Here is a 12172-nt window from a genome sequence, read left to right as displayed (position 1 = left end):
GCAATGCAGTGGGTGCCTCCATCTCTGATACTGGTCCACAGGGTGCAGCAGTGCAACATAAATGCCACGGTGAAATGGCATCTTGGCCAAAGCATTTACTTGTATATTCTTGATAGCGAAATGTGGTGTTTTATCATTGTGATGAGACGCATCATTTTAATCCTTTTCTTTATATGCTGTGTATATGTGTAAAGGAAAATAAACCAGTGGGCACAAGCATTTTGCAGCTAGTAGTGACGGACAAAGACTCTTTTCACAATGGCCCCCCTTTTACCTTCACCATCCTCACTGGCAATGAAGAGGAGGAGTTTACGCTGGACCCTCATGGCGTCTTGAGATCTGCAGTCATCTTCAAGCACATGGTTGCAACCGAATATGTGCTCTGTGTGCAGGTATGCCTTGATTTTTTGTGTCTGCACAGAAGGAAAGACAGCCCTCATAGTGGCAGGTCGTGTGTACGTTGCCTGTAAGGGTTGGTTTTAATTGACTTTATTCTGTAAGTAAATACCATGCATTCCAGTTTACGTGTACACAATATAGTATATTTCCTTTGATGTCCTTAAACCCAATTTTGTATAAATATAAATAGGTAGCCAGCCACCTTTCCAATTTTCTCTGCATGAAATGGATTTTCTGAGCAGCAGCTGTTATGATTTAAGATTTTCATCCTTTTTTTTTTTCTGTAGCTACGAGAGGAAAATAAGCTAAAAAGCATTATATACATATAAATACACCACAGAACGAGTGACAGCAAAATATTGTTCTAGGAAGGAAAATCGCTTCTGCTTTTAAGTCGTAAATTTAATCACAAATTTTTGGAAGCCTACCAAGAATTCATGAAATCACATTTCGAAGGTCAGCTTAGCTTTTAAAGAATGTAAAAAGAAGACATATAACAGTCAAGCTCAAATGTAGCTCTAGAGTCATTGCTGAGGAACTTTGTAACCAGGGTAATTTTGTTTACCAAAAACTATAAATCCAAGAGTAATTGGACCATGTTTTTCAGGTTTACCAGAGAAAATGTGACAGGGTTCAGTAAATATGCAAGTCTAGGGAATGAACTGCACCTTTTCATTGAAATGGGACACGGTCATATCATCTAAGTCTGAAAATGCAGTTTTCCTCAGCTTGCTGTACTGGAGTTAATTTCTCTAAATAGAGCATAACTGCTCCTTTATGAGTACTTTTAATACTGTTTGTAGCAGTAACAACCTCAGCTAGGTACAATTCAAAAAATTTAAGCTCTGTTGCTAATTATGAGTTCATATGAAAGTAATGTTTTACAGGTTTGCAATTTAATATTCTTGCAACCCATTTTTTGAGCCTTGTAGGAAATATATATATGTGTGTGTGTGTGTATATATATGTATATCTTTCATTCTTACCATGTCCTCATCCTAAAATATCCTCCTTTCAGGACAATTCACTAGCCAAAGTTCCAGTATAGCCAAAATTGGGCATGTAAATTACATTTAAGCAGCATCCTCAGCTGTATAGATCCAAGTATGTCATACAAATGAAATATTAGCCAGACCACAATCACTGAGATGCACCAAAATATTCAGAAAACCAGGCAGCTGGATTGTGGAGGCCCAGTTCCTCCCAGTGTTATTTTCTTTAGGGATTTCTTCAGTGAAATCATATTTTATAGTTTTCTGTTTTGTACAGAGCATAGAAATCCTTCTTTCCATTTATATGTGCCAGATTGCTGCTTCCCCCTTTCCACCATCAGATTCCTCCTCTGTGTTATGTTTATTAAAAAGTAATGTTAAAACTAAAAGTGGAATGGAGATAATTTCTGCATGTATTCATGTCTGTATGTGTATGTGCACATCCACATAAAATCTTCTCTAAAATTCTCCATCGAGCATGGTTAGGAAGCATGATTTTTAGTGTCTCTGAGTTACTAATCCTTTCCTAGTAATGTCCATATTAGTACTGCCATCCTCCCTTTTTTTTTTTTTGTCTGTAAATTTTCCTCTCCATGTCCAAATACAAAGTTATTTCAATATGTGCTACGTCTGTGCCCAGTGATGTTTCAGCTGTCTGTTCTCCTCTGAAGCAAATGAATGTGTGGAGTGGTTTATCTTAATACTGACTTCAATGAAGCATTTTTCTTTGTGCAGAAAAGGACACCGATTCAAGCTTGCGCACCTTTCTGTCAAGATGGCCTTGGGTTTTTTGTCATATTTGCTCTTTTACTCCCTATAAAAAAGTGCAAATGATGCTATCATATGTGCTCTGGGTCATGGAGTTGTCTGTCCAAGTGTAGTGCTTCTCTCATATTTTATCGTTAGGAGCAGCACAAGCACCCTATTTCACTTTTGGAGAATGATAAATTTTATTTATTTCAAGCACGGTTTTTGATTGCTTCAGGGAAAGTCACACAGAGTGCTTGAGAAAAACTCTGAACTCCCTTGTATCCACATAAGCTAAGCAAAGTCTGAAACACTATGGAGCACACGAAGCAGCACAGAAACTGCTGCTGGTATTTCACTGGGCTGCAATGTTGTTTCCAGAGTAGAAGTGAGCCCAAACTCCATTTGCTGCAGAATATACCATATTCAAATAGCTCTGTTGTGAAGGGGGCAAGTGATAGCTGTGGGATCCTGAGAACATTTCAGTTTGAGTAATGAGACATAGTGCTGACACATTTGTCTCTGCGATCCACTTAGATAAGATATCTGTGCTTCCCTAAAGAGTTTGTAAGTTCCACTGCTAGAAATGGCTGAGACATTTCTTTACATATGTATTTTGCAAATGTGTTTGGGAAGTTCTTTTGAGAGGTCTTCAGAATTACTGATGCTGTGAAAATAAATATAGCAAAAAGTTGTGGTTGTCAGCTGCATTATATGTGTGTTATATTTTGTTGGCTTATTTTTATTTTTTTTAATTATATTAGGCAAAGGACTCTGGGAAGCCTCAGCAGGTTTCCCACACCTATGTTCAGGTGAGGGTTATTGAAGAGAGTATTCACAAACCGACGGCCATTCCACTGGAGATTTTCATTGTCACCATAGAAGATGATTTTCCAGGTGGAGTCATTGGAAAAATTCATGCCACAGATCAGGACGTGTATGATGTCCTCACTTACACACTGAAATCAGAGCAGAAAAGTTTGTTCAAGGTTAACAGCCATGATGGGAAGATCATTGCCCTCGGAGGGCTTGATAATGGCAAGTATGTCCTGAATGTCTCTGTCAGTGATGGCCGGTTCCAGGTACCCATTGACGTTGTGGTCCACGTCGAGCAGTTGCTTCAAGAAATGCTGCAGAACACCGTCACCATTCGCTTTGAGAATGTTTCCCCGGAAGACTTTGTGGGCCTTCACATGCATGGGTTCCGGCGTACCTTGCGAAACGCAGTGCTCTCCCAAAAGCAAGACAGCCTACACATCATCAGTATTCAGCCGGTGGTAGGCAACAATCAGCTTGACATGCTGTTTGCAGTTCAGATGCACAACGGTGGTTTCTATAAGCCTGCCTATTTGATTCAGAAGCTTACCAATGCAAGGAGACACTTGGAAAATGTGATTCGTATTTCTGCTATCTTGGAGAAGAATTGCTCTGGACTGGATTGTCAGGAACAACACTGTGAGCAAAGTCTATCTATTGATTCACATTCCCTGATGACCTATAGCACGGCACGAATTAGTTTTGTGTGCCCCCGCTTTTACAGGAATGTGCGCTGCATGTGCAATGGTGAGTACCGCTCCCTCGTCCCCTCCCATCTTTACACATTATGCGATAGGATTGTTTTTATTCCTCTGATGCAGATTAGAAGGGGCATTTCAATTCAGCCCGTTAAAGCACGACTGGCTGATGTATTGTGGGAATTGATTTCTCAGGCTCAGGAAGAATTGTTCGTGTTTACTGATGTAAATGGAAGTTGATGAACTTTGGCCTTTTATGACAAAGACTGCTTTCCTGGAGGCTCCATAATCAGAGCCATCAACAAACTTCCAGGGGAGGGGAAGGAAGGGGAGAGGAAGGGATAAGAGAGGGAGTGATGTGGTTTCCCACTCGGTCTCCACCAACACTGGAATAAAGCTGTCATGTAGTCATAGTAGAATAGCCTGGTCTCCAGTGGTGCACCAGGAATGCCCAAGGAAAAGGACCCACGATCTAAGCAACGCAAGTGGAAAGACCTTTTCCAGTTCATTTTTGCAGAGAGGAGCAGAAACCAATGAAATAATTTACTTAGTAACTGAGAACAAGCACCATTCCTGACCTTTAATGCTACAGTAGGTGACAGGGTGGTTTTTTTTTTTTTCTGGGTTTCAGACTGTTCCACATTTAGGCAGCCATTTTGCATGGGTATATATGACGAATAGACTCGAGAGCCAATCTTCCTTGTGATTCTGTACTTGGAGTACAACACCTCAGGCAGTTATAATAGTTCTGTTTCTTTTGTTTGCCAAGCTATTTGCTCCTCATTCCACTTCATTTAAGAGCAGAGAAAAAAGCTGCTGTAAAATCAATACATCTAAGTCTCCCTCATCTTAAGCACACATGCAGACACACACACACACACACAATTGTACAAGAATTCAGTAGCTGTGTCTCTCAATAGCCAACCTTTGTCTCTGCAGCAGTCAGCAGGACTTCATGTCATACCATCGACTTCAGTGGGAATGAAAATAGGCCATAATGCATAAAACTTAACCAGAAATCATTGTGTCCTGCAGCACATGAATAGTAATGCCTTAGGAGTTCAGCTCTGTAAAAATATCAGAATTCTCTATCTGCGGTGTTTCCATGTAGTCAAGAGCAGACTGTTTGGTCAATTTTTAAGTAATAGCGTTATAGGTTCTGAACAGATACATCTATTATAACAATACTTGGCTTTTTGTTACACATGAAAGGCTCTGAAATAAAAAGGGATTTTCACAGGTTTGAAAGGGACAATGCTGCAATATCCTCCAGCTGAGTCCTGGAGCCAATGCAGGAGCATTGTCTGCAAAACACTTTTTTATTCTCTAAGTCATAGCTTTGTCTCATTTATGTACCAAGAAATCACAAATCCTCATCTCCATAGGGATGGTGATAGCCCTCACTGTGACAGAAATTGTTTTTCTGGCAGCCAAGATTTTCACTGTGTATAATTTCATTTCACTACTTATTAAAGTCAGTAATGATGTATATTCCCTTCAGAAACTAATAGTGAGTGGATGTGCCTCATAATCTATTAGTTTAGCTCCAAAAAAAGGGCTTTACAGTACAGAACAGTTCTGATCCAGCAGCTTTCCCCTTCCTCCTTTCTGCTCAGCAAGTTTGCACTGGAAACACAAAAAATCAGCTAGGACAGTGATTTCTAATTTTTTCTGTCATGTACCAATCAATCCTCAAAAAGTTCAGGGAGTGTATGGATAGAACAAGGGGGAATGGTTTTCAACTAAAAGAGGGTAGGTTTAGATTAGATATAGAGAGGAAATTCTTTACTATGAGGGTGATGAGGCCCTGGCACAGGCTGCCCAGAGAAGCTGTGGATGCCCCATCCCTGGAGGTGCTCAAGGCCAGGCTGGATGGGGCTTTGGGCAACCTGGTCTGGTGGGAGGTGTCCCTGCCCATGGCAGTGGGGTCAGAACTAAGATGATCTTTAAGGTCCCTTCCAACCCAAACCATTCTGTGGTTCTAAGTATTGCAGGCTGCCAAAATTACTGTCTGTGGTCCATAGCCTCTGGACCGTCTGTCATGGCTATGAAGACTGCTGTTGAGAACAGTTGGTACAGATATTTCCTTGTCCAGCTGGGAAGCTGGATGGGTCCCACAGCTCCCATTCAAGCTGCTAGGTGCAGATTTCCCATGTTGATCCAGAAGCCTTAGCGTGGGCTTGTACATCTCAAGTCCACCATCCAGACTGTAACAGAAATTCGTCCAGAGCCACTGATTTAAATATATAGGTCACCAGATAGGTGATCTATAGGTGCCTATTACTTGTGCAGAAATAAGAGACCTTGTTAGGAAGTAAAAAAAACTCATGCTTTGCCCTTCTCCACATTACTTAATGTGTCATCCTCTTCTAATGCTTTTAATTAAAGGACCCACAAGAAATGTCTTGCTGTTTAGGTAAATACACAGATACATCACTTTGTTTAGTCTCTTAGGAGGTTAACAGGCTTCTGAGGATATATTAATTAGAGAACTTGAGTATGGCGCTACTCTCATGAATACTAAGGTCTAGGCTCAGTAAGAGTTAGAAAAATCCAAATACTTCCTTTGATCAGAAAAATCCAAATATTTCCTTTGATCCTTTGTACATGGACATAAATGCAGCAAACCAGAAAAAAAGAGCACAGAATAGCAGAATAAATCTATCATACCTCCTTTTACAACACAGCATTAGCAAGATACTATCAATATAATAAAAGCATTATACTTCCTTTGTTACTAGGATAGTTTAATGACCCAGTCCAGTAAATATTAATAGCTTAAAATATGACAAGCCCATTAAAATATCGCATATGTTTTCAGTGGTCTGATTTAATTATGACCCAGAAAGCTTGAGTTTGAGCTAATTCACTCATTCTTGAAATATGTATCATACTTGGAGTGTTTTTCCCACTGGCAGATGTCACAGATATGCACAATTTATGCATGCCAGCTGTGCATAACTTACCTAGATTACCTTTGTGAGCAAACAGAGTTATCTAACGTTAAAATGCAGGGAGACTGTAAAGCAGGCAATGTGTGAACTTCTAAGGATCAGCAGCTCAGTTCTAGAAGAATAAGTTCGAAAGTTCAGCTGTATCAATCAAAGCCTTTAAAATCAATAAAATTGAACGATTTTTTTTTTTCCAGTAACAGACTGTCTCCTTAGATTTCTGGCTCTTCTGCTTGTGTTTATATGAAAAATACAGTAACAAACTGGGGTTTGTTTCAGTGGGGCTACAGGGGCTATGCAATTGCCAATCACGTGACGTAAGGCATGCAAACATCTGTCAGTGCTTGTGGGAAATAAAGATAGGACGACCAGAATAAATATATATAATAAATAGTTTTCATAACATTCTCATTTTTCAGAAGCAGAAATCTATTTTACTTCTTCTGTTTTTTTTTCATGTGGCAAAGTAATTCTTTTGTGTTAAGACAAAGATGCAGGAAGGAAGCAGGTTTTGTTGGGTCTACTTTGCTATAGTGGATGGCTCTGCATTATAACCTTACAAAAGTGAGGTTCCATTAATATGGGAGAAGGCTTGATTGAAATTATCTTGACAAATGTGGGTATATATCTACATGTGAGCTGGTCACTCCAGGCCTCATTTCCAGACAGTGGAAAGAATGAGGTATTTTTAATGATGTGATACATCTCTCCCTGGATGTCTAAAATCAGTCGGATGAATCATGCCCTAAAGTTAGATGAGATGAATTCCATTTCAAGTGTTTAATATGGTTCTGGCTTAATAGTTTGAAAGAATTTTTCTAATAGACCCAGAAGTGTTCAGTGAAAGTGCAGACACTCACATCTATGTTATTTAATCAAGAGAATAGCAGTCTTGGACCACTCACGAAACCAGGCAATTCAAACTTTTATGAAGCCACTTCTAGCATTTTGTGAATGTTCTCACAAAAGGAAATCATAGACTGTGATGCATTATAAGATCTGCTATTTATCTAGGACCTAATCTTAAATGGTGGTTTGTTCCTCAGTTCCTCAGAGCACACACCGCCTCTTAAAGAGTCCTGAATGTTTTGCAGTATTGGGCATAAGGAACCCAAATTCTTGTCTGTACAACTCTAGTCCTAATACCAGGATCCTGAGCAACATATGCTCTTCCCATTTCCAGGAATCTAACACATACTAATGCCTCTCGACGCAAGAGAGCCAGGGAAAGTAAAGAAAAAGATGTCCTGTCTGTGCTTGGGAACAAAGAACTGCAGATAAATTTGAAAGATTTGATTAATTTGGTTACAGTCCTTTTAACATCACATTTATGTAAGTGGAGATGTTTCTCCCTGAGAATATTCCCTATTTTAAGACCTATGCTGAAAATGCAGGATCTCCTATGAAACCCAGGAGAGCTGAAGCATGAAGTGGGGACCTGAGTGTAGAATCAGGAAGAGTGGAAATTGTTGTCTATCACCTAGGTCTTAAGGGAAGCTGTTACCAAGTAGTGGATGTAGTAGGCCAAACTGCCATTCTTCTAAAACTGGAAGAGAAACTGATTCATTGGGACATACTGTGCATTAGGACATACTTAGGACATACTGTGAGTGTTTTCTGGGGGCTCTCAAGCTAACTGAAACGCATGCTTGGCCTGTGCAGAACCAAGTTTGTGGTATATGCATTTATATGTGTACTGTAATCATTGCTTACAATACCTGGTCACTGTGCCCCCAAAATAATAGCAAATTGAAGCTAAACAAGCATAGTCTTCTTCAACAGAAGCTAACCGAGTCAACCCAAGTATCATGGGTTGACTGTCTTCCCTCTTCACTTGTGGTAGTTTCACACCACAGCAGCAAAACTCCAACACGCTGCTTTCTCACTCCCCCTCCTCAAAGGAACAAGAGGATAAAATATGATGATAAAAAAAGCTCATGGCTTGGGAAAAGGACAGGGAGATCACTCACCAGTTGCCATCACAAGTGAAACATACTCAGCTTAGGGAGATTAATATAATCAATTGCCTGTTGCTAACAAGCTAGATCAGTGAGAAATAAAAGCAAACTAAAAACACCTTCCCTCCATCCACCCTCTTCCACCTCCTCCCCCGAGCAGCGCAGGGGAATGGGGAATGGGGGCTGCGGTCAGTCCCTGACGCTTTGTCTCCACCGCTCCTTCATGGTCACTCTCTGCCCCTGCTCCACGCGGGGTCCCTCCCACGGGATGCCGTCCTTCCCGAACTGAGCCTGCGGGGGCTGCCCACAGGCTGCAGCTCTTCAAGAACTGCTCCCACATGGCTCCGTACCATGGGGTCCATCCCGCAGGAGCAAACTGCTCCAGCACGGGTCCCCCACAGGCGGCAGTTCCCCCCAGACCTGTGTGGGCTCCTCTCCACGGTCTGCAGCTCCGGCCCAGGACCTGCTCCTGCGGGGGCTCTCCCTGGGCCGCAGCCTTCTCCAGGCCACATCCACCTGCTCCACCGGGGGCTCCTCCACGGGCTGCAGCGTGGAGATCTGCTCCATGTGGGACCCATGGGCTGCAGGGGGACAGCCTGCTCCACCAGGGGCCTCTCCATGGGCCGCAGGGGAACTTGTGCTGTGTGCCTGGAGCACCTCCTGCCCTCCTTCTGCACCGACCTTGGGGGCTGCAGGGATGGTTCTCACTCCTCACTCTCCCAGCTGCTGTAGCACAACAGTTTATTTTTTTCCTTTCCTTCAATCTGTTCTCCCAGAGGTCCAATGAGCATTGCTCATGGCTCGGCTCTGGCCAGCAGCGGATCCCTTTGGAGCCGTCTGGAGCTGGCTCTGATCTGACATGGGGCAGCTGCTGGGCTCTGCTCACAGAGGCCACCTCTGCAGCCCCTTGCTATCAAACCCTTGCCATGTAAGCCCAACGCATTCCACCACCTGCCTCTGTGAGAAACATATTTAAGTTGTCATTAAAACAGACATTCATAAACATTCATCACATAAACTTCACTTATATCAACAACAAAAAAAATTCCCCACACCAAATCAACATAACATCATCACAACAGCAACAAAGGTGGACAGTTTATACAGTCTTTGTCCCTCCTTCACATTACAACACAAGTTCTCTACAGTTATTGCACTCTCCAACCATGTCCAGTCCGTGTTTTGTCCATTACCTCTCACAGGTATCACCCTTATCTCAAATTCCTCAAGCCCAAGGTTGGGCCACCTCTGCAACCTGCCCCTGCTACCAAAACATTGCCACATAAACCCAATACATCACTAAAATAATCATTAGTTTGTTTTAAAAGTAGCAGATGGGAACTTCCCTTTATTTGCCTTCTGGGACTGACCTTCAGAGTCACCTTTCCAGCTTTTTTTCTGCAAATGAGAGAAATAGGTTAATACTGAATATATATATGTATTCCAAGAGATTCAGGAGAATGGGCTTATAAAAACACACCAAGTACCTCAAGGCTCATGTTAACATTGATGAAGCACTCAATTTAAAAAATGTTTACATTCCTGGAAGTGATCCTTCTTTGGGTGTACAGTAATTAAATAAATGTCTCATTTTGATATGTTTTCTTCCTCAGTATATCAGTAGGGAGACTGTAATACTTTTAGCTTGATTCAGAGAATTAAACTGAAGATGAACTGTCAGAATCAGGTGGGCCTATTCCACCTTCCCTGCCATGCTCTGGTTGACACTATCCCTTATGTCTCTGGGATATCCTGTAGAGAACAGCTCTATTAATACTAATGTGAGTTTCAAGAGAATACCATGGGTTTTCTGGACTTGCGTACAGAAAAAAAAAAAAAAAAAAAAGAGAGATCAATTCAAATCCATATTTCTTGAATCTCTATTGAATGGTAAATAGACTGTTCTTTGGAGTGGAAATGCAACATTAGAATAATTTTATTTAAACTCAGGCTGTAAATCTTTGATGTGGACAAAGCACCCTTTGAACGATTTCACAATTTTGCTTCACACAGTTGTGAAATCAGCCTGAAAATGCACATTAGCTAGGGCAAAGCAATAATACAGATTTGTAACTTATGTACTTATAACCATACAGACAGGCACAAAGCATTTATTCTCCCAAGTCTGAATATTTTAAAACTTTTGTGACAGCTATGAAGTCCCGCTGCAGCAGGATGAATAAAAAGTTGATTTTCTTGTAGCTTAGCAGAACTATTCTTGGCCTGCCAGGATAAGCAGTTCTTTAGTGTATCTGCAGTTATGCTAAACACATTAGATCCTTTCCATATATTTTTTGACTGTGGAAAGATGACTCCCAAGTACAAATCAGAGCTTGAATCAGCTAAAAAACTGGCAGAGATGGTTAACAAAGTAACCTATTGCTTTATTGCTTCATGTCAAAGATGCAGTCATAGGTTAGGGGTTGTGAAAATTTGTGGAGCCATATTCAAGAATCTCTGTGTCCCTTTCTTCTCCACACCAACAAGCTGTGGGGCCTTTGTCCAAATGACTTATCTGTCAGCTATGCAGAAGTTCATTTGAATTACAGCTTCACATAAGGTTTAAGTGTGTTCAGGGAAGAGAGAATCTATGCACACAGCAGAGTTCTGTATATTTGTAACATAAGAATAAATTAAACTAGCTTAAGGAGCCAAGTAGAACATACAAGCCAGCATACAGATATTTAACCACCCAATATAATTTCAGAAGTAATTGTTACTTGTTATTGAATTCCAGAGAACTGGTTAAAAAATAAGCAATAAACATATTCTTGGTTAAATTCTGTAGACCTTATATTTGAATAGAACATAATACTGCGATGCAGAAACTAACATTTGTTTCTTGATAGGATGAGACTTAAAGTGTGACTGTATATTGCAGCTGTTATTCCTGTTAATGTTACTTACTAAACTGATTAATGAAGATTGCCATGCATCATTTTCTAACAGTGCTACAGGCAGTACTGTAAATCGTTTACTGCATAGACCTCTCAAACAAATGTTTGACAAAGGAGGGGAAGATGTTAAAGATTAAATTGACTGTGCTGTACATCAAGCAAGACATTTACAGTCCTTGCCATATTTGTAGTCAGCCCATGTCCACTTTGAAACCTGCAGCAGTAATTTTTCTTTTTCCAGAAAATACTTACAGTACCAGGTAATTTCAGCTGTGCTTGGTTGGTATGAGCTCTGCTTGGCTTGTACTAAAGTGTGAGAGCAATAAGATTCTTTCTTTCATTGCTTTAGGGATTTATTCTATGACAGGTTGATTTCTTCCTTTATAAATTGTAAATAAAATACATACGCTCAAAAAATAAAGTAGTATTTGAATATGACTAAGGTTCTACAATAACCAAGAACTGCCAATATTCAGAAAGTGATGGGTAGGAAGGTGCTGGCTTTTTATCATTAATATCATCACCTGTACCTATTACTCGAAGTAAATGAATTTGATAGGCAAAAAAAAAAAAAAAGAGAAGCCAGTCCATTCCCAGCAACTGACTCTCTCTCAGTTCAAGCCCTGGCTGCAAATCAATAGAAGCAAGGACGGGAATGCCTTTTCCTGCAGTTGAAAGTGTGCAACTTCACAGCAGTTGCACACAGACATCCAG

The 12172-nt window shown here is 40.8% G+C and overlaps 1 protein-coding gene across 1 annotated transcript in view; it reads left to right on the top strand.

Moving 5' to 3' along the window:
- The window catches only part of FAT3 (FAT atypical cadherin 3), a 428576-nt gene that overhangs the window by 377319 nt on the left and 39085 nt on the right, over positions 1-12172 (top strand). The window contains exons 21-22 of the mRNA XM_035542387.2: positions 195-392; positions 2903-3701. Coding sequence (XP_035398280.1) covers positions 195-392; positions 2903-3701 — 997 coding nt within the window. The remainder of the gene's footprint in view (positions 1-194; positions 393-2902; positions 3702-12172) is intronic.

This window comes from Cygnus atratus, chromosome 1, assembly GCF_013377495.2.
Source record: "Cygnus atratus isolate AKBS03 ecotype Queensland, Australia chromosome 1, CAtr_DNAZoo_HiC_assembly, whole genome shotgun sequence".
NCBI lineage: Eukaryota > Metazoa > Chordata > Aves > Anseriformes > Anatidae > Cygnus > Cygnus atratus.
Note: the sequence above shows the minus strand (reverse complement) of the source record. Positions and strands in the feature narration are given on the sequence as shown.